Below are 23,872 nucleotides of genomic sequence, written 5' to 3'. Positions count from 1 at the left end.
TAAATTAGATGCCCTCTTCTGAAAATTACCCGGTATTTTCAGAGCTCACCCTCTCTAAGATGCATATTAAATCTACCCTGAAAGTCTTTAGTGAGTTGATCAATGCTGGAAGAATCCGAACAAATTCTAATATTAATCTGGCTGTACAAACAGGCATTGATGTATGGCAATTTGTCTGTGTAGAAATGAGAAATTACAGGGGACAGAATCTACCTGCTCTAGTTCCTGTCATCTATATTGAAGACATCTACAGCCCAGCTAATTATCCCGGACTCTGGCTGGGACAAATAGACACATGGAGGTTGTTGGGTTTTTTTCCCACACTGATGTATTTTAAATGTGGACTCTGGGGTGATACTTCATCCCCTACAAATGCTTATTCTTCTTAGACGTATTTGTGTCCTTTTACAGGATGTGTCCCCAGCAAGCCCAGTTACCAATATCTACCTTGCAGATGTCAACAACGAATCAGATCAAGCTCACACAAATGTTTTTTCAAGGACTTTTTTGGTCCAGTCCCTGTGACATCTATAGGATGGATGTGGTGGAAGAAACACCATCTTCTCCTCAGATGAACATGACCAGATGAACAAAAAAGCAATGCACAACAGAACAGTCTGTAATATCACCCAACAAGCTGTACTACATAAACAGGCTCCCTAATTTCTTTCAAATGCATTGCTACAGTGGAGGTCAGACACACAGGACTTTTTCAGGATGGATGAAGGGAAGGGAGCCAGTGGGATGGGGGAGGGATGTGATTTCCATGTGAAAAGGCCAGAGTCTGATCTCTGTTACATCTCTGGTGTACATCTGGAATAACTCAATTTAATTCAGTAGCACAGCTCTGGATAAACAGACAGTTGCATTCATCTCCACAGACCTGTCACTTACAGTGATGTGAATCAGGAGCTGAAGTCAAGGGAGCTCTGCTAGTTTTACAAGGAGCAAGAGGAGGACACTCAGACTCAGAGTCTGTATTTTAGTCCATGCCTTTGTGACTGTGGTTTCCCAGTTCAGTAATTTCTGCAATGTTTTCAGGCTCATGTTGGCTTCTCCCCCACCCCCAGAACAATGCTTGCTGATTTTTGAAAAGCAACTACTGAGACGCTCAGCTAGAATCTGTCTAAATGTGTTGCATGCTAAATAGCTTCTCTAACTAAAAAAAATGAAAGTTTTTTTTGTTTTTTTTTCTTATTTTTCCTTCTGCGAGACATTCCCCCTACCCACAAAATGCAAGGACTCTTTCGACTCCTAAGATAAATTAATGCATTTAGGACCAGTGTTGTAATCATAATAATGACACAACAGGGGTTTCTGGTTTGTTTTGCATGGAAATAAATGATTTAATTTGTCTTAGTGTCAAAATAGAACATTGGGTCAAAGCACTGGCATCCCCAGTGGAGGAAGGGCTTTATGTGCTTTCCAAAAACCGCATGAAAGAACAAGGATGAAGAAAACCTGACAGAACAGTGAGTATTGGGCAAATTTTGGATCCAGATATCTCTAGTATAAGGCAAAATTAAAACATATGCCTAAATCTCTCAGAAATGGGACTTGGGTACATAATGACGCCTTTCACTCAGATCAAGGTTTTCAAAGGACCACTGCTGGATTTTCCAAATTTTAGAATAGAATAGAGTAGAATAGAATAGAATAGAATAGAATAGAATAGAATAGAATAGAATAGAATAGAATAGAATAGAATAGAATAGAATAGAATAGAATAGAATAGATTAGACTATTTCAATTGAAAGAGATGTGGGGGGAAGAGACCCACAACAATCATCTAGTCCAACTTCAGTTTCCCTCATTCTTAGCACTTCTAACATTTCACCAATTTCAAACATAGCTATCATGAAAAAACATTGCTAAGTTTGTATTTTCAAGGTGTACATTCATGTCCATTCCTACCAGCTATGTCTGCTGCTCTATCAGGCCAGTCAATCTACTGACTACTGAGATGTGCAGGGCCATCTCTGGGAGCAGCCTTTTCTTCTGGTCCTTTAGAAAAGGACACAGGATCATTTGCAGGGTTTTTTCCCTACAGAAAGAGACCAGTTGGTTGGAATCTACCCTCCTGAATTCCTTCTGAAATTATTCCATTATGCCTACATCTTGTTTCATGAATTCACCAGTGCAATAGGGACATAAACATGGAACTATGCCTATTTATGCAGCTGAACAGGAAAGCACTAGAGGTTGAACATTGGACCTGAACTTCTTGCATACACAAATAAATGTCAGAAATGGAAGGAGAAAGTAGTCATGTCCTCTGATCACTATATTTGTTTCAACCTTGCCATTGTGCTGAATGCACATGAAATGATTTCCCACGCAGCGATACCTACCCAGTATCATCAAAGTGAAGTCTCAGCACTGCCCAGACAGTAACACAAATTGTTGGGGTACCTGCAGAAGATAAGATGGTGATATCATTAGCAGTCTAGTCACATTTAGTACTCAGCAATGAGCACTCTTTGCAACCTTTCCACTGAGGTTTTATTTCCTAATAGCACTCATGCATGAAAAAATGCAATTCATTACATTAATTCAGAGCTCTAGAAACCTCTATGTCGGTCGGAGGATGGGTTAGTCTTGGTGGGATTGCAGAAGCAAACCTGATAACAGGAAAGAATGATGTTGTTTCAAGTCATTGCTCAAAGTTTTTGTACTGCATCTTGTTGCACGAACATTAAAACATAATCTGTACAAAATAAAAGCAGTGACATCAGCTTCCGTGTCTAGAGCTACTGTAATTATGCAATAATTGGAGAGTGGCAGATGTTGAGCTGTAATGGGATTATTGTATTCTTTGTATTCTTATGTGGTTTTGTTCTAAATGATTTGCATATATTGCATTTTCTCTGTTATTTTGTAAATAACTGATTTTGCTTTATTTATTCAACCAAAATAAATCAGTAGAGGATAGTATTCCATTACTCATGGGAATGTTTCTTTTTTTTTCATGAAAAATAAAGCAACCAAGCTCCCAAAAGAGAATATTGGGAGCAAGAATTTCATATCTATTTCAGACATTTCGTTACTCTTCAAAAAATGCATATAAAATACAAATTAAATGAAAACAGTAAGAATCCACTGAGAAACCTGGATTTATTTTCCTTTCTGAAAACACTGAAGTGCAGCTTTTCAGTGGAAATACTTTTATAAAATAACGCAGTCTTACAAGAAAACTCTGGGTAAGTTGGATCTACATTTTATGGCAAATAAAATCTTTGACTATGAAAGATCTCTCCAGAGATATCTATTCAGGCACCACTGGAAAAATAAAGTTCTAAAAAGCAAACAAAACAAGGACCTTGATAACCCCAGCTTGCAGCGGTGAACGAGACTGTCATAAGTTGACAGGAACAATTATGTTTCATATATTTTGCAAGGCTGTGTTGATGTCACATTAATTAGTCATTCGACTGAATCCACTTAAATGAGTCTCTGTCAAATCTCATATTCCTGTTATCAGAAATAAAAATATCCCTGTTAGACCTAGATGACTGATGAAGCCCTCCTCCTTTAAAAAAGCACACACAGAAATATTTGAAAGGAAAATAATAAAGGGAAATAAAATGACAGGCTTTGGGGAGAAGAAATCATGCATATTTAATTTAAATTGAAGTCTGCTTTTCTCACATGAGAATACCTAGAAAACATTGAGATCTTTGTGCACTTAACAGATGCGCAATAATAAAAATAATCTTTAAATATCAATCATGGGGCTGACGTGCTATCTAGTTTGCACTGATTTGCATTATATAAATTTTGATGGTATGAATAGTGTTCCAAGTCTGAAACATGGGCAGGAAGGCAGAATTAGACTAAATGTGTCATAAAAATATAGTTCAAAAAGCATGTTTCAGATAAGTTTGGAGTTTTGAACCATCTTCTATATGAATATACATACACTCACATTACTTTTCTTTACATCAAAAGATATATATATCTTCATCACCTTCTTTTCAGCTTCTGAGTAACATTAGAAAACAGAGAAGCCTCAAAGGCTGAGAAGAGAGCTATTCTTGCTGACTGTATTTCTGCCCTAAGGAGCAGGTATTAGGAGAGATCTCAGGAAGACAGCAGTCTATCTGGAGAACTTACCAGCATACTGCATATTTAAGAGGAAAAAAATGTCTGGATCGACACAGCCATATGTAGTTCTCATTAATCAAATGAGGACACTGATGTACTCAGCACATTTTAAGAAACAGATAAACATCCAGATGCTGCAAAATGCCGAGCTCTTGTTTATTGCTGTTTCAATGCAACTCCCTCCCCATCAGCTCTGAGCTGAGGGGCTGCTTTTGCCCTACTTGACTTGCACCCAGAGTCTGGAAGTGCTTCTGTTCTTGCAAAATGCCAATTGCTCCTACCAGGTCAGGGGAACTGCTAGTCAAGTTGAAATATGCAGGAGCTGAGAAAATATTGCACTTAAAAAACAAAACAAAACCAAAACCATCCACATTTGGAGAGTCTCTTAGTGTTATTAATGGATATTATTGATACTGCTTTGAATATGAAGTGATATCTATAAACTGAACAGCTAGATATTTTTTACGGTATTCAACTCAAGACCAAATATTTTGAGGTTGCATTACAGAGTGAATCTTTCATTACAGAGACTGATTTAAAAAAAAAAAGTCAGTTAATATGCTGTGTTGCAATATTCTTACATTTATACAAACCTACAGATATGAAATTTGTGTAATTAAAGGAACCCAACCTCTGATTTATGTTCAGATTGCAAAGATTTACACATTCTTTTCTTTTATAATTGTCACATTTTCATGTACATAACCCCCAAGTTCTCTTTGAAAACAGCCTTATATCTCAGCTATAATGTGATTATACATCTGTGGATAGTACAAGGGGAACTTTGAACATCCTTTTCCAATAGTTTCTTTTTCAATAGCCATCCTTTTCCAATAGCCTTTTTATGCCATAGGTTATTTCTGATCACTTGTTCTCTTCTTTCTTCTGTATACTTTTGCTCCTATTGTAGGGAGTCTTTGCCAAGAGATGAGAATTTTTGTGTATATACAGCTGTCTCAGGAGGGAAAAAAACCCCACCAGCTGTGGATTACTTGAAGGTTCAGGTTACATGGGAATGTTTTTTTTCAGAGGAGAATAGTTTATGACATATGGTTTGTTTGTAGATTTTACACAGAAATATACAGGATTATTTCCAGATTATTTCAGAAGTATGTTTGTTTAAGTATAAAAATTGAGCTTAACCTTCTTAGGGTACATATAAAATGAAAGTATTGTTCTGCATTCATCATCTGACTTCTGCCCAAAAATGTCAGCAAAGAACTGTTTGAATTAATATGTTGCAGGAATCAATTTCTCTCCAGAAGGCCAGAATGAAAAATAATTACACTGATTATCATTGTACAACTGGACTTTCTGAAACAAATCTTGTTTCTTTCCATTGCAAGTTTCCATTTCCCATCCAGGTAGGATGACCATCTGTGGATACGCTTTGGATACATTTTTAATTTAGCTATTATCTGGAAGAAAGGCACAAATGAAGTCTCAGAAAATGTACTAGACTTAGCATTGCAGATTTGATTAAGCTGAAGAAGTTGGCATTAAGATCATATCCTGTAGAAGGCAATTCTCAGTTGTGGGCTACATCTCTGCAAGAGATGTAGTGTCCTCCAGATTTCAGTTCAACTCTATTCAAACAAAGAAGCACAACACGGTTCAGTCTGCATTGGTGCTTCTCTACAAAGACTAAAACTATACTTTGAAACTGTATGTGGAAATATTAGATGGTTCGTGGAGTCGTCTTGCACACTGAGACACATTTTAGACAAGAAATGTCACATACCCCAGCCAATAATAGTGTACCAGTAGAAATATCTCCTCTCTGGGAAAAAGGTTTCTACCAATAAAGTGAAAAGGTACAATCCCTCAATGAAAAGCCAGAAGTAGTTGGACATGACACAGTAGTGAAAAAACACCATCACTGCTTTGCATTCCACCTGCAGAGAATCAAGAAAAACAAAGTTATTTCCATGTTGTTTCGGCCTAACAGATAGAGAAAATGCTTTCAGCCTCTCCAAATCTCTGTGGAAAGGCATACAGCTGGGACTGGTATTATACACTTTTAATAGTCAAGTTTTAAAAGCATGAGAAGAATGTGAGGTGCCACTTAGAGAGCTAAGTTTGAAAGGGCAGGTAGCCAATTTTACCAGTGGGAGGTGGTCGACAAGCGTCTGCAGAGAGCTCAAGAACGTCTTGCATTAGTGGGAGTTCACATTGTCAATGGACGCTAATTGCTAGATTTAAGCCCCCTTCCAAGGACTAAGTGCAGAGAAGAAAAGAATCCAGTTGTGTATTGAGAAACCTAAGGAAGGATGTGAAATGGCAGGATATTGTGGAAAGACCTGAGAGTGGGATCAGAAAGGATGCACCCTCCTGTGTGCAGCTGAGAATTTTACTTCCTTGCCATTTGTGGGTGTTGTCACTCAGGGACAGAAAATGAAAGCAAGTGTAAGTGTAAAGAAAGCAGCGTGATTTACTGTAAAAAAATATAGAAGTTTTCATTCATTTACTGGGGTGAAAAGTAGTGGACAAAGTTAAAAAGAAAAAAAAGAAGAAACTGGGATTGTTTAGTCTGGAGAAGCGGAGGCTGAGGGGAGACCTTATCGCTCTCTACAACTACTTGAAAGGAGGCTGTAGTGAGGTGGTTGTCAGTCTTTTTTCCAAGTAACAAGTGATAGGACAAAAGGAAATGGCCTCAAGTTGCGCCAGAGGAGGTTTAGGTTGGATATTAGGAAAAATTTCTTCACTGAAAGGGTTATCAAGCATTGGAACAGGCTGCCCAGGGAAGTGGTGGAGTCACCATCCCCGGAGTTATTTAAAAGCCATGTAGATGTGGTGCTTAGGGCCATGGTTTAGTGGTGGACTTTGCAGTGCTAGGTGAACGGTTGGACTAGATGATCTTAAAGGTCTTTTCCAACCTAAATGATCCTATGATTCTATGACAAAAGCCTTAGGTGGAAACCGAGCTCTACCCTGACTCTGTGAGAGTAGGACACACTTGTCTTTCCAGAGTTGCATCCCAGTGAGACATCATTAGTCCTACAAAAGTAGGACTTTTCAACAAATCAGAGCAGAATCAGTGTATAAACTGGAAGCTCCTGCCTGGGGCAGTGGGAGGCTGACAATTTTGACTGGTTCCCACTTGCACTCCATCCTCTGGGACAAATCTACAACCAATATGTTTAAACCATCAGATCTTGAGTTTCTTCATGGAAGCTCTACCAGGGCTGAAGATCTGGTCATTAGATGGCTGATTTTAATGTTTTTTATGCTTCAAGTGTTTCAAAACAAAGAGGCAGATGCCACTATTAGAAGAGTGGTGTGAACAAAGTACAGATCTAACATGGCTTCAGCTTTATCATGCAGAAGAATTAAAAGCAAAAACTAGTTTCAATGACAAAGAAAAGGCTGACTAAGAAACTGCACAGCTGCACTTCCCTTGTGGAAGTGACTCATAAATAATTCAGCTCATAACTGGATGGATAAAGAAGATCTCAGTTTGGGAACTCACTGTAATTCCGTCATAATTACACCTGGTGAGCTGATTTATCAAATCAAATAATAGCCTTAAATGTGTAAGGAATTGGGATTTACATATAATATATAGCTAAGTGCATCTATGAAACACACTGCTTTGCATGAAACCACAGACTTCAGAGACAAACACGTGGCTAATACTAATGATTTTTTGAGAGTGTGACCATCAGGGGTATTTTCTATGTCTGAATGGTCACCCTCTCTACACATGACTTTGCCTGACTTCCAGAAAAATTAAGGCTCTGGAGAAAAACCACACCACACCTTCAGATGAAGGAAACTGCTTGTGTCTACTCTCATCCCACTTATCACTGTGCAGATCTGTGAAAGGGAGAAACAACCTGAGTAGAGTAAGAAACCGAAACTTATAGGTTTGTCCTAAAGGACAGACCGCTGCACACTGATGACATCATGAGACAATACCATCCACAGTTTTGTTGTGAACCTGGCGGGAACCTTACCACCAATTACCTTCTCTCCCAATAGCTTCTCAGCCTATGATACCCAACAGACTGCTGCCTGCCTCATTATTTTTTATTACCTCATACTGAAAAAAAATAAAGGAAAAGGCTTTGGCTTTGGTTTTACTTACCGTTGAGATAAAACAGTGGTTGCCATCCTGTTCAGCATAAAGAACCCCATCTTTAATGAATACAGATATTGCACGCAGGATGAATGAAACAAAGAGGTTCATGTGGATAAAATTTCGAGTGCAGTGAAGCTTCCTAGAGAGGAAAGAGCAAGGGAGAGCAAAAGAAGAAAAAGAAAAAAAAAAGACTTTTCTTTCATGGAAATAGCTCACTAGGCCTATCTGCACACATGGCCAGAGCTCTTAGACCTTGGTGATAAGAATAGCAACATCTGAAAGTCAAGAGTATGGATAATACTGACCCTAAACCTGACCAAGAAGAGGATTTGGGGATTTTTCTGTATAAGCATGCAGTTGCATAAAATAGACCCACAGCTTCTGCAGTTGCATCTACAGTGTGCCGAAATGTGACTACTGGAGTGTGTCCAAGCTGGGGGAACAACTCTGTTAAAGGGTCGTCTCCCTCTTATTCTACATCTGGTGGATAAAAGCTTAAACATTGTTTTGGGCTGATGAGCTCCAGCCTCTTTCCTCCAGTGACTGAACAGCTCACTGCTCATGTCCTGACTCACCTGAAACGACACAGGATAACCATGGCAGTGGTGAGGGAAACAAGAGAAGTGCTGTATCCCACTGTGTACAGAGCCTTCACAGATAGATAGTAGTAATCCTTGGGAGGCAAACAACACAAGGTTAAATGATTCATTTACAGTCACATCTTCTTTACCCTCTCAATGCATAGGCAGGATTTGTTTCTTGAACAGCCTGGTTGTTTTCTCCTCTTGATCCCCTGAGATCTCGCTGTATATTAGAGCATTGCTCTATGTCTGGCATACCCTTGGGTCTGCATATTGTGAAGCTTATTTGTCAGTGAGCTAGCAAAGGCTCTCTGTATTTCTTTGACCACTGTGCATGTATCCGTAGAAAAAAAGTAGTTGGCTAAGGGATCCTTTAGTCAATAGGGGAAGAACTGGAGGCTAACCCATGCTTCTAGAAGTTACCAGCTGTATCAAGAGTAAACACTCATATTCTGGAAATATTCAGTACAGGGCTAGGAAGGATTTAAATCTTGCTTCTCACATTTTTATGCCCATAAATATCTGATTGTTTCACTCTAATCACCTGAAATCAGAACATGACCAGAGGCTGGACAAAAAGCAGCCTACTGCTCCCCCCCTTCATTTGTTTGTAATTATAAGATTAATTCCCACCTGGTTATCGGACTCTGTTTCATTTTCATCAAAGCCACAGGCATCATAATAATGAGGAAAAGGTTCAGACCAGCCATCTTCAGTGCAATTTCTGCTGATGTCCCCTATGTCAAGTACAGTTGGGAATGTGACATTGCTGAAGCAAACCCCAGGATGTACCCTCCCTCCCCTTGGTACGTGACCAAAGAAAACCCCACAGTACTGCTGGGGGTACTATTTATCTCGCTATCCATAGAAGATTTTAATGGCATCTTCAAAGTTTAATGACATCTTTAATGACCCAATTCTACAATAGGCACCTATGGATGTCTACTACTACAGCTGGCCACCAGAGAGCAAAAAAGATTTAACCAATATAGTCAGTGCCTCCAGGCCACCAAAGGTCTCATTCTCAAGTGGGTACCTAAACCAGGGGTCAGCTAAATATCCATTTCTCTCCATTTACCCTGAAAGGCATCTAGGGAATACAGCTTTGATGTAGACATCCACACTTCAGATGGCTAAGGTTAAGTCCAGTGCTTAACTATAGGTAGTCAGTTTGTGCTATTTAAGGTGATCTATATCTGAGGCACCTGCATGGGACTGGCAAGAAAACACAAGACTGACAGGATTTTTTGGAGCATCTGCTGGAAGCCAGGCAAGATACTATAGGTTATGTAAAATAGCCATTACATGTCTATGGTGAGGCAACTGGATTGTTCTCCTACAGTCAGCTAACATGTATCCCACCGATTTATCTTCAAGGCTCTAGATTTCCTAGGCTCTGATCTGAGAGTATCTTTGTGAGAAGGGTCTGTAGGAAAACAAAGGAAAGGTGGAGTGGGAATCTCTTCCCTGTCTGTGTCTTCATAGCAATATGTTCATTTACACCTCCAGATGCCCAGTGTGGCTTCAGTTGACAATTTCAAACCTGTTTCAGAGCTTCTCACATTCCTCTGCCTATAATTTGCTCCAATCCCAGTTTATAACCTTACTCTAAAGCAAGTGTTTGCAAGGAGGCTCAAAACTGTCTCAGAGAAAACCTTTCTCTTTCTCTCTTTTTACCCTAATTGTTTGGTTAATCTTACATATAAGGACTAGCTCCTAAATGGCTTTCACTGACACAATCAAAAGGCTTAAAACTTTGTTGGGAAACAAGAGCTGGGGGTGGAAGAGGAAAGTGTCTCTTGCCACTCACTTTGTTACTGAGGCTGCCTAAGGTGGGATAGCCCCCATGGTGCTCTTTTTAAGCACCATTACTCTTGCCAGAGCTCAGTGACCTGGTTGAAAAATTAGAGCTGGGCTGCTGGCTGCACTTACTCCTCTCCAGTACAATAGAACAGTTTCCATTTATTGAACTATTACAGTTTTTTTGGAGTTTGAGTTGTACCTTGACCAAAATTGATGGAAATTTCCAAGGTTTTCTCTTTTTATTAAGGTTGTGCTGCTTCGCATTCTTAGAGCAGTTTATTCAAGTAGCTTATAACACCAGCAGTGACCTTATTTTTAGAGAATCTGTTTGCCATTCATGTGGCAGAATATATCTATTTAATCACAGCATTCATTTAAGAACATTGCATTACTTGGCAAATTTTGGTAAATTACTCTTGCACATTCATCCCTAGTTTTCTGTGGAAAATAACCACTGAATCATGGTGTTGACTTTTCTTAACACCATTTAGTAATTACTGTTAAGCAGGTAGATATAATTTATAACAACATACTTGCTAGATTGCAAGGCTCAATAGTGGAGGAATAAATTTTCATAATGCTGCTAAAAGTAATGCACCAGAAAATGTGTCACCGTAATTAGAACTGATTAGAAAATAATACGTAAATGGCAGGAGAAAAAGCTTGGAGCTTCCTTTTTAACAGAGTTAAAATAAAAAGAGAAACATTCCATGGTTCTGTTTCTTACCTAGGGGAGACTGGGCTGTGCTTTCCAGCAGGTCATAATCACCTATAAAAGTGGAAATTTGGTATGAAATGGTTTTGATTGTGTTTTCTATTAGGAACCAAACTGGTCTCTGCGGAAATCAGTGAACAGAATCCAAGTGATTTTTATTTGTTTGGATCAGGCCCAAGGCAATAAATACTTGATTCTGTCTTTTCAGGAAGTAAACACAATCTTACTTTTGAGTTTAAATCAAAGCTGAACCTATGAAATTTAAAAATCGCTACTGCAAGCCACAAGCACATAGCTAAGAATGCATACAATCAAATTAGGACCAATTTTATTGTAAAAATATAAAAGTCAGTTATTAAATCTTTAGAAATTTCCATTTGTAATGCATAGATATTTAAGTATGGTCAGTTCTCACAGAATTAATGAAAAATTATTTTCATCCACCAATGACAAAAAACAATAATTAACCAGTTTTAAGTAAGACAGTTTAATTTTGTGGATTTTAGGTTAGATCACATTGATTTCTAGAAACTTACCAGATTTGTACTTTCACTTTTTATCACAGTGTTACAATGAACTACATATATTAATTATCATAATGGTTGATACACAACTTCTCAATAATCTGATATTATCATGTGTTCCACGTACAATTTTTGAGAACAGAGGTACGTAGGAGGTAGTGAACACAACTGGTTCTTACCTGCATGGGTTTGCCCCAAGTTATCTACTTCCCAACCTGAAATTAGAAGAACAAAAATAATTAATTTGATCTTGATAATAGCTTGCTTCCTATAAAAGGAGTGGATGTAGCAGTGCCCAGAGAAGAACTGCGAGAAAATTTTGTTTAAATCTTTTTTTCAAGATCAGTACTGCATATTTATGGGTGGAAAGTGCTTTTCAGATGATGGTTGATTGCATTGTATTGTTAAATCTCTGGTTATCATGGAGTTTCATCAAACTCTAGGAAGGATATGAAAAAGAGATGAGGAAGCTTTTCTGTGGGTTGTTTTTTTTCTTTTTTTTTTTTGGGGGGGGGAGGGTTCTGAAATAAGAAAGACCCACACATTTCCAAAATATTGTGCCTAAATCCATGCTGATTTGTGTACTAAAAATACAAAACATTACAACGGGGAATCATAAAAGTTTGAGTTTGCGTTAAAAATTTTCCTTTCCCTTTCTTTTGTCCTTCGAAATAAAATGTTGGGATTATCTCAAACCAATCTCCCACTCACCCTACTAAATACTTAACCCGAATTCCACTGAAGTCAGACTTCCTCAAATCCTCAGTGGATTTTGGCTCAAGCTCGGTGCTGGGGGATGCATAAAGAGGAGCTGCCTTAAGCCACCGAGTGGTGCTGCTGCATCATGCACAGAGACACACAGAGGAGCCTGGCAAAGCTGGCTGCAAACAGCTCTGTCAGTGGCCCACCGACCAGAGAAAAAATGTTTCCAGTGTTTCATTGACCGCTACAGCAGGTTAAATGTTTAGATTAGCTTAGTTCTGTATCCCCTGGTGTAAGCACAGGGCTTCAGGTTGTTCTTCTTTAACCCTGAACAGAAGCTCAAATCTTAACTGAGGATTGGAAAAGCCATTTGCCAATTTGGACGAGAGGGTTTTTATTAAAAGTGAAATCCAAACAAAAATTGAATTTGATCCTATGGGAAAGAAGAAAGACAGCATCTAAGGAAACAAAATAGTAAAGAGTCTTTTCAGCACAGCATAAAATGCATTTTATATTTGATAATTTTTCAGATTTCTTTTTGTGTAATAATTTTAAATTCATTGATTTCTCTCTCTCCTGTAAAATAAATCAGATGTGCTTTTTGATCTTCTAAGACAGAAAACAGAGGATTTAGCGTGAAGATGATGGTGGGAGCCTACATCAGGTAGGCTGTACTGTGTCTTTGAATGGATGTATTCAACATCAAGCCTACATATTCAACCCACCAGTTACTCCGGAGGGTTAACCCTGAAAGCCATGATGAGAACATCCTTGGTCTCCTGGCTTCGCTGCCCAACTCCAGCTGCTTTCAAGATTTCACATATGAGAATTCTTGGATGTTTGCAAATACTGGGTAGGTGTATTAATTCTGAAGAGAAGTCACCAATGCCCTGAGCAAGCATTTTCCAGTGAAGATCGTTCAACCTGCTGCATCAGACTAAATTACCAGATGCTGCAGAAGTGCTATGGCTGTACTCCAGATTCCTGGCAGAATAACAGGGATGCCTCTGCAGAATATTTTGGACAGACCTGTTTCCCTCCTGAGCCTATCAAAACCCAGGTTTATTAACAGTGATATAGCTCAGATATAGATGGCTATGTTGCTAAAATCTGAATTCAGAAAATCAACTTTAGGATATCCTGTGGGAATTTTTACCTGTGGTTTTATAAGGTTTTATTATTTTATTATTTATTATTTATCAAAGAGCAAGCCACTGTTCCTTGATCACTGTCTTTCATAGTGCCTTTCATAGCCTGCTGCCACTCAAATCAGTAGCTCATAATGGAACCGGTTCCTTACATAAGGTGACCTCACTCAGGAGCCTGACCCACAGAAGCAGGGTAAGAAGAAGCTGCAAAAAACTTCCAAAAAACTTTTGAACTCATAAAAATCCAGTTTTAGTTTATCATTTATACAGTGTGGCTTAAATCCTGAAATGTGATTTTACAAACTTTCCAGAATTCTTATTGGAGGAAGGCCAGGTCCATATGAAGTAGATTGAAGCCTGATGTTCCTGGCATTCTGGCATGTTACACTGATTGATCAGAAAAATATCTTTTTTGAAATTTAAATGTTTTAAATTTGGCTATTTTGTTCCTATAATCTAAAAAGGAAGAAATAAAAATTACCATTATTTCACTCTAAATATGGGTGGTAGTTAGTCACACTGATGTTAAAATATTAGATTTTAGTTCATTTTTAATTTCATGACATCAGTAATAACAGTTAAAACTTTATATTAATGTAGGTTTGTAAAATGAAGAGGCTTTTTAAATTAATATTTTTTTTAATAGACCCCAATTATTATTTCATTTTAATTGTGTTTGGACATTATGAAGGGATTCATATTTTCAACAGTGTTAATTTTCTGATTGCTGTAGGAGCAAACTTGCGTTTTATTAACATATTTTTCTACATCTGAGCCCTTGCTAATGTACTGAAGAAAGTTCCAGTACAACCTTTTACTGTACAGCCTTTTAGGCTTGATCCAGCAACCTAATTTTCACTAATAAGTTAAGCTACTGGAAAGTCAATTAAATTTACACTGAACATTATGCTCTGAATTACAACTAAAAGTCAAAGTTCATCTAATGAGTGTTGGGATAACACACACACATATATAATTAATTATCTTTGTGTGTGTATGCATACATATATATACACACACACAATGAGGGAACATACAGCCACCATCTGGCTTGAAATTCCTGCGTGCTGCTGCCGCCCTTCTCTCTGACACCATATGTTTATGTACCTTGCACCAGAATATGGATGTTTACATGATAGATAACTGTATCAATGGCTACGTTTGCTCACATGTATGAGAGTGTGATGGAGTTCTTTTGGATTATTTCTGTGCTTATCATTTAACTTGTCTACATATAAAGGGACAAGCCTTGAGCTTGCATTTAAGCTGGGGTTGTAGGAAGTCCAGACATAGGGCAGTCCCTCTCACTTTTCAGACTATTAGCCTGAAAATGTACTTTTGTGGGGATTTTTTTTTTTTTAATGCCTTTCTGACTCTAGAGAGACCTCAGCAAATTTACTCTGGTGTCATTGGTGTAATGGGCAAAATTGTAGGGCACCTCACTGCATGGGCTTTCACACAAGTCCTCTCACTGCCTTACTCTTAGGACATAAACAATGAGAAATTGGTGCATCAGACTTCACTGATGAAGCAGAGGAAGCCCATCAAGATGATTATGCAACAGGCTAGATGAAATACATTACTCTCCCAGAGATGAAGAACAAATAAAATATGCTTTTCATCTGTATTTTGACTGGAAACCCATTTTTCAGGATTTTAATTCAAGGATTACAGTCATGACTTACATTGACACCTGTGCTCCTCACATGTAGCTAAATAACAGCACAGCACAAACTACAGAAAGATGGACCCAACAACAGCTATTAAACAGTATCTTAGAACACAATTTTTTAAATCAATAATTGCTCACATTAGTCAATAAACTCCTGAGGAAGCTAATGTTATCCTTCACAAAGGATGGTTTATACAGTGTGTTGACAGATAGTGTTATTCACTATTTGACCAGACTGAATAGGTAAGTGTCACTCTTTGGGAAGCAAATCTTCCATTAGTGCTTTAACTGTCATTTTTAATTAGATGTTATTTACAGTACTACATAGAGACCCTAGAGACGATCCATCAGAACACTGAATTGTCAGTTCCACAGACCAAAGAGAGAAACCAAACACAGAAAATATTGCTTATTTCTATTTTCTACACGAAGAGCTGAAAGAGAAGGAAAAAAAAAAAAGTCAAAGGACTTACTAATGCCTACCCATAGAGTTAGTGGCAGAGACCAAGATCTTTCATGCCCTTTTCTTGCACATTTATCAGATTTTCTTCCTTGGTTTTCATTTGTTGAGCCCCAGAAAGCATAACGACCTCCTCAATATCCTCCAATGGCTGAGAAATTTGATGCAAGCAATTGTTGCTTCTGATTTAAAGTGACAGGACTGGCAAAGCTAAAGCCAAGAAACAGCCTATGTACAATGAGCCTCGGAGCTCAGTGCAGCCTTTTAGATCGTCTCCTTCATGCCAAATTTGTGCTGGCTGCTTTCGGTGTCAGCTGGCATGGCAATTGCTTTATCTCCCGTAGATTTATCTGAGCACAACTTGCATTTAACCCTTTCGTTCCAGCATTTGGCCCTTATTAGTGGTGGTGGGGGGTGGGGGGTGGGGGGAAATGAAAAGCTTCAAAACCTATTCTGTCCTGAAATGGCTTGCCCACACTTTTCTCTTATTCCTGTTGTTCCCATCTCAGTATTATGGGCAGATCAATGTGCAAAGCTCTCACTGGTTTTACCGCATGTTAATTCTGTCCCTTCAGAAAGTGCAGAGACTGGGGCAGAGGTTATGGAAAACATTTCCTACAATCACTTGTTATCATGCTGTCCAGCTATGTGGAGAATGAGCTGGTTAGGCAGGAATTCAATTTTTTCCTGGTTTATGTAGCACTGATTAGAAGCTTAACATTTAATTTATAAAACCGAAATAAATCAGCGAGCTCTCACGCCCAACTCCACAGCATCCACCAAACTGTGCCTTTTTGCTCCCTTCCCTATTGCTGCATGCTGCTTTTATGCATCAGCAATCTGTTCAGCAGGCTGGCAAAGCCGCAGTCGGGAACAGCAGTCTACTTAGCAGCTTTTCTGGGGCTTTCTGAGCTCCCCACACGGATACCACTTGCACACTCTGCCCGTTCCTTCTAATGCCCTCTGCCCAGTTGTGTACCTGGGCACACACGATCCACATGCACACTATCCAACCATCCCAGTTTCTTCATTACAGCTCTTTTATTTGGGGGGGAAAGTGATCCAGAATCAGCTGTTAGGTTTTTACAATCTCATTAACAGGATCTATACAAAGTGGCAGCCAGGCAAGGTTACGGAGTACATGGTCTTACAGGTTCCCACACCTTTCCCTGTGCTAAGTGCTTCCTACCACTATTTCCGGGGCTTTTGGTCTCTCCAGCCTCATGCCCCATAGACAATACTTTAAACTACATATTGAAATAAATTGGCATTTACTGTATATTGCTGCTTGCCTTGTCAAAGGGAGTTGTGAACATAGGGCTTGCACAGGGACAGTACAAAATTAAGTGGTATTGTTCATTGTATTTAGAAAACAAGAAAACTGAGGCAGAGGAAAATTAAGGGTAAGATTCGGAAGCCTGGTTCATATTTGTATGTTTGAATAAGAACTGGTGCCTAAGGACATCTGAGGAACTGATCCTGTGGGGCAAATTCATCCCATCCAATTTACCTCCCTGAAGATAAGTTCATCTGTTTTTTAAGTCTCCTCCCATAAATGGCAAAGAGACTGGCACTTCCAGAGGGTGATTTGTTTTAGACATCTACCATAGGATGAGATGAACTAGCTTCTGCAGCTGCTTTGTTACCCAGTGGTTTCTGCAATACATCACAGTGAAGGCAGTGAAGGATCTGATATACAAGTCCTTTCTTCCTATATCCCATACTAATTTCAGGGCACATGATTTCATGACATAGAGACAAGAAGACCCAGTGAACCGTGCCTGGAGATCACGGGAGAATACCAGTGAGGTCCCGTATGTAGAACATAAAGGCCATAGTACATAGGGCTGGCTGAGGCAGGACTGATGTACAGATATGATCAATAACATGTAAGGGAAATTATGACTTTCTTTTTTTCTTCCTCTTTCCTATCAAAGGCTATGAAACTAGCAGTGGACTGAGGTCACCATAGCAACTGCTAGGCATCATCTAAACATTATGTGTATCCTTCCTATGAGGCTGGCTGTCACAGGAGCATCCATCAGAGTGCAAGATCAACACAAATACTATTGAAGGATCTCCTAGCTCCGAAGAAGGCAGGGGTCATATTTCACAGAAAAGCAAATGTTTTTCAAAAAAGAAACACAGAAAATAAGAAATGTTGTCCAAAGGAGCTTATCAGGTATGAAATAAGTCCCAGAGCAGAAAGTATATTAAATCACTTGCTTAAAGGCAAGAACGAATGTGTACCCACCACACTTAAAATCTTGCAATCAACTGGAACTCCTTTCTCAGTTATTTGAGTCAAGAGCAGAAACAAGAATAGAGCAAAGACTGCTAGTAAGGGTTGAAGCATCTGCCCATATTCCGCCTACAGTGATACTTCAATGTATTACCTTTTGCTGTCCAAGTGTTCTCCAAACTACTCAGCAGCTCTCAGCATGTTCCACCCTTGCATGCTTCCCAGGGGAGCATGATTTTTTTACTTTCCAAGGCCAAATTAACTTTCAGGTCATATTGACAAAGGTCTTGAGCTGCACTACAGCTTTCCCCTGGCCACTGCAGGATGTCATCTTGCAAAGGACCAAGGACTTGATCTTTAGCTGAAATGCTCGTGGTCATGTTGTATGTTTGAGTACCAGAGGCACAGATTCTTATGTCCCCATAATTTGGTGGGAAAGGCCATAAAATGTCCTTCTCCTGTAAAAAGCGTCTATGAGGCCTTAACTATTTGACTGGAAATGTAGATCCACCTACTGTTCTTTGATGGCAATATTTTCCTTCTATTTCCCTCTGCATTGCAGATAGACTTTGTGATGCTGTGACCGAGGAGGCATGCTTAATTATAGCTTGTCCTCCTCGCTTTGGAAAAGCTGAATTAATCCCATGGCTTTACTGCCTGTGGAAAGCCTAGGGATGAAAACCAGCAGGAAAGCACTTGTTATCTAGTAAGCACTATTATCTTGGTTATTGGCAAGACTTATTATTTTTAACATCAACACTTGGTAGGTCTCTTGTACCCATTCTTTATGTCACAGTTCTTTCTAGGACTTGCTGAACACTAAGAACAATAACATATATGCAATCTACAGACAGCTTTGAAAGCTGTCCAAAACTTTTAGCTGGTATATATTTAAAAAAACAGGTACCTTTGGATCGAACTTGCTTCTGAATGCTACATAGGATCTTATATAAAGTGAAGGATGAAACTAAGGTGTACATAGAGTCCTAGTTGCTTCAAAGACTGGTTAAGTTCTGATGGCTCATTATTATTCCCCTGATGAAAATGCTGTGGGATGGGTCATGTCTGTTTTTCAGAGACTACTCTTTGGTTCAGGTGTTTTTCTTCCCTTGGTTTTCATGCAGGATGTTGAAATACTCGCCAGGGGTGAGATATACTTGAATAGAAATCTACATCTTTGCATTGATCTTTTGCCTTGCCTATTTGACAGGAAAATGCAATTTCCAATTTCAGTCTGCTGCAATGCTGACCTTAATTTCAGCTAGTAGCAAAGAAAACCTGCATCTTCTACTTCAGTAGAAAATAAGTGCACAATCTTCCATATATATATTGTTGTTTAGAAGTCCCCTGATCTTTAGCAGTCACCTTTTTTTTCTGTCTTGTGCTGGTTTTGGCTGGGACAGAGTTCATTTTCTTTATAATAGCTAGTATGGGGCTATGGTTTGGATTTGTGCTGAAAACAGTGTTGATAACACACTGATGTTTTAGTTGTTGCTAAGTAGTGCTTATACTAAATCAAGGATTTTTCAGCTTCCTATGCTCTGCCAGGTGCACAAGAAGTTGAAAGGGGGCACAGCTGGGACAGCCGACCCCAACTGACCAAAGGGCTATTCCATACCATATGGCGTCATGCTCAGTATATAAAGCTGGGGAAGAAGAAGGAAGGGGAGGACGTTTGGAGTGATGGCGTTTGTCTTCCCAAGTAACCGTTATGCGTGATGGAGCCCTGCTTTCCTGGAGATGGCTGAACACCTGCCTGCCCATGGGAAGGAGTGAATGAATTCCTTGTTTTGCTTTGCTTGCGTGAGCAGCTTTTGCTTTCTCTATTAAACTGTCTTTATCTCAACCCATGAGTTTTCTCACTTGTGCTTTTCAGATTCTCTCCCCCATCCCACTGTGGGGGGAGGGTGAGTGAGTGGCTGTGTGGTGCTTAGTTGCCAGCTGGGGTTAAACCATGACAATCTATATCAAAAAATATCAATATGTAACCCAAACGAATAGAAACTGTAACTTGCAAATATTTTCAACAGCTTTCACCTTGGGAAGACAATGACTTTTATTATCTTTTCACCCAGTTTGGCAGTTACGTACCATTTTCACAGTGGTATGTATTCAGCACTTAAAGACTTTACCAGGACTATTTCCCCAGAAATGGCACAGAAGGGCTTTCCACATATGAACATGTAGTATCACTTCCCTTCTCATTAACTCTTCTCTTGTCGTCTTATTCTGTTTGATTAGGGATAACATCTAAACTCAGACAGGACAAAAAAGCCACAGATGGCTTCCCAAATCCAATTAACCCTGCATTCATAAATCCCATTGTCCATCCATGATATCTCTAGTGCAGAATATATGAGGCTTGGTGTTCTTACGACAAAGTACTTGAGTGTCTCCCAGTTTTTTTAATAGGATCAGTAATAGACTATGTTCAATTTCTTGTTCTCAGGGACAATAAAGCTTGTTGGCTGAGCACTGAAGTCATATAACTTCCAGAGTAACAGCAAGCCAAAGACTTGTTAAAAAATGTGAGCATAGGATATAATTCCCTCTTAAACTCTATAATACCTGGATACGTTTTTTATTCTACTGCATTTTAATTAGGACCCCTTAATCCTGGTATCAACATAGTATGAGTTTTATGTCTTTGGTAAAAATATTCTCTGTCTTACATAGTAAGACAATTTGCACATTTTCTCTGTCTTACATAGTAAACCGTGCTTTGTAGTAACGGACTTTTGGGTGTAGCAGGTAGTGTCCTAGACTGAGCACTAGAGAAACGTTCTGAATTGCTGGAAGATTCAGTAAGAGCTAATCATATTTATTACTTGGATTTGTGAATGAAAGAATTTTCTCAATGATGTGGAGCATATGGCAATGCTCAGAAACTGCCTATTATCATTTGTATTAGTTTCTACTGCAAATCAAAGATCTAAAAATATGCTCATTTCTGATCTGGTTATTGGGTTTCTTTCAATGGTCTGTTTGAATAATGTGGCTTTATAGGTTCCAGAATATCTCAGCTGTGCAGGGCAAACAAAGAAAAGCACAAGCTTGGCTTCTTGTAGATTTCCATTGCCAGGCAGTATCACCTCTGCGAAAAAAAAGGAAAAAGAACAAAACAGAGAAAATTTTCCAGCTGGGAGTGCAGATCCCTGTGTTGGGGCCATCTCTAGGTCTTGCTATGTCATACTGAAATGCAACAGCACAGCTTGACACACTTTCTTTTTTTTCTTCCTTTGCAAAGATACCTTAGAATGCTTTAAATATACCCTGTTCTAAAGTGGTTGTCTCTGGAGTTGGTACTGGGAAGGCACTGGAGAAAGCATAATATACAACAGTGACATAATGGAAGTTATAGCTCCTGGTGAAAATAAAATTTTGAATTGATGGATATCAATCAAAGAAATGAATGTTGAAGAAGAAAATAAATTAATATTTAGGAACCCCCTAGAAGGAAAGCCACTGTAAATCCTTAACCTACTAGATTAGAAAAGACTCAGGAGCTAACATGTTTTTTTCATGTGGAGAGATTTTGAGAATGGTCTTTTTGTTCACAGTCTGCATCTGAAAGGAAATTAAAAATTCTGGTGATTTTGGAGGAGCAGAGAGGTGAAATGAAATTTTACAAGGAAGGGTCACCAACCACACAGCATGGGATTTAACGTTAGGCTTTCTGTATGATATTGACAGCAGCTCAAATGTTACTCCTCGGTTCAATTGCAGTGAAGGTTAGAGCAGAGTACATTTTCAAATTAAAACCAGCAACAGCTGGTATTTAGCTAAATCCATAGATAATTTTTCAACAAAACATCTCTCTAGATGACAGTTTAGTTGGTTAATATTTATTTTGTAGTATCGTTTTTTGGTTTTTTTTTTTCATTTTGCTGCATATGGAAATCAGACATCCAAGTCAAGGCAGCCAAATTCCTTTCTGAAATTCATAAAACAAACAGCCCCTTCCAGTGACTTCATTCATCTCAAGATAAGCCTTTGAGATAGGTCAGAGGAAACATCTTCTACAAGTATCTATTGCTTTCCATTTACTGAACTAGAAACCCATATGATCAGTTCAGACCTACACATATAACTTTTAGATATCCAAAGCCAAGTGTCATAACTCCTATCCCCTCTTTACAATTAACACATCATATGGTTTGCCTGTTGTTATACAAGTAGCTGTACCTACAGGTGCTTCAGTGCTTCATAGGACAAACTTTTTAAAAGTATAATTTAAAGTTATTGCTACTGTTTGTAAAAATGACTTATGGTCATATAAAAATATTGCTGTATTAAGAAAGAATATGCTATTAATAAATATTAGTGTCAGTGCCTAGCTTAGTCAAATATTCTAGAAACATAGCAGCAGCCAGAGGATACTATAACAATCTATAAAATGTGATTAGCTGTGTCTTAGAAACATTTCAGTTACCTAATGACCCTTTATTTAAGGAACCATCATAAAATGTTACTTTTTTTCATTAAGCCCTCATTGAAACAATTATACTTGTCTAATTAAAATTAGCAGCAATGATAGTGAAAACTCATGCTGATTCTCTCAGGAGAGTGATTATGGATGTAGATATTTCCACCTTGTGGTCACTAGTGCAAATTCAGCCGGATCTGGAGAGATTTCAAACTACTCCAGATTAAATGTTTATTTGTGTATCTAATGAATTATGAATCTTGGGTTTGTTGCTACTGAACAGATGTCCAAAAACCCCTCAAACCCAGCACTACAAGAGGTAACAGCTGTCACTTTTGTTAGTGATCCCCTAAGGAGATAAAGAAAGCAGGACATATGTTTACACTGGACTGACTACTCCTCCCCTAGGGTCATACTATCACCCTGCTACAGGTCAAATGTGAAGTACAGTATGCGAACAGGTTTGGAAATCCTAGGCAAATAATTTTAAAAATATTATTTCAGGCCTTTATTTTACATAGCTCTAGCTATAGTAGAGCTTTTTATTTTGTATAAATACTCTTTTTATTTTTCTAAAACATATATTTCTTTTTATTTAAATTATAAAATAGTCTTTCGCATTAATAGGTAACAGGTTAGTTAAGTGCTGGAATAGATCGTATTGAGCTAATCTTGTCTTTAAGGAGGGAGATGGGTTAGATGATTTCTCAAGAGCCCTCCTAGCCTTAATTACTTCAGAAATGATAGCCCCATGGAAAAGAAATTTCCTCTGTAAAAGTGAAAAGGCACCATATTTGTGTGGGGTATAAATAGAAGCATCAAAGATATCCTTTTAAATAAAGAATAGTTAAAAGGTCCATGGCAGAGATGTGTGAACAGGCTGGTATTCTGGGAGATTTCCTGTGCTGTAGATGTACATGGCACCACCCTTGTGGTGGTGCCAATACAAATAGGAATATCTCTAAGCATTGTGTCCAGAACAGGCAGGGAGAGAGAGAAAAGTGTTATGTTATGTTACCATGTGTTAGCACACTGTAGCTTAAGGGTATGTAGGGAGAGCAGATTACAAGCCACTGAAAAGGAGGGGTCCTAATGGAAATTCGGACACGCATTGTATGTGCAGCAGGCTTCCTGCAGTTATATCAGAAGATAACAATATATCAGCTATCTGCTGATGCGCGGTAAATAACATAAAAGTATTTTGCCTGCAGGCTGCAAACATCACTGATAACTGGACAGTGAAAACTTTTGGTTGAGTGTGTATCCTGTGCAAAGGAAGACCAGACTTGGTTTGACAATCAGGCTGAATGACAAACAGCCAACAAAAATTGATTACAAAATAATGGAGAATTGGGAGAAAAAAACACACCAAAAAAGACTGAAAGAGGGAAGAATATTTCCTTACCCATGCTGG

The 23,872-nt window shown here is 38.7% G+C and overlaps 1 protein-coding gene across 4 annotated transcripts in view; it reads right to left on the bottom strand.

Annotated features, from left to right (window-relative positions):
- The window catches only part of ADCYAP1R1 (ADCYAP receptor type I), a 149,554-nt gene that overhangs the window by 31,161 nt on the left and 94,521 nt on the right, over nucleotides 1-23,872 (bottom strand). For 3 of the 4 annotated variants that reach the window (XM_072851560.1, XM_072851557.1, XM_072851558.1), the window contains exons 6-12: nucleotides 11,988-12,023; nucleotides 11,297-11,338; nucleotides 9,400-9,503; nucleotides 8,761-8,858; nucleotides 8,192-8,324; nucleotides 5,846-5,999; nucleotides 2,352-2,412 (exon numbers count right to left, since the gene is read on the bottom strand). In XM_072851560.1, the coding sequence (XP_072707661.1) occupies nucleotides 2,352-2,412; nucleotides 5,846-5,999; nucleotides 8,192-8,324; nucleotides 8,761-8,858; nucleotides 9,400-9,503; nucleotides 11,297-11,338; nucleotides 11,988-12,023 (628 nt within the window). The remainder of the gene's footprint in view (nucleotides 1-2,351; nucleotides 2,413-5,845; nucleotides 6,000-8,191; nucleotides 8,325-8,760; nucleotides 8,859-9,399; nucleotides 9,504-11,296; nucleotides 11,339-11,987; nucleotides 12,024-23,872) is intronic. The other variant, XM_072851559.1, reaches the window with a different exon arrangement.

The sequence above is a fragment of the Ciconia boyciana genome, chromosome 2 (genome assembly GCF_034638445.1).
Source record: "Ciconia boyciana chromosome 2, ASM3463844v1, whole genome shotgun sequence".
Taxonomy (NCBI): domain Eukaryota; kingdom Metazoa; phylum Chordata; class Aves; order Ciconiiformes; family Ciconiidae; genus Ciconia; species Ciconia boyciana.
This window is presented reverse-complemented; position numbering and strand designations above follow the sequence as displayed.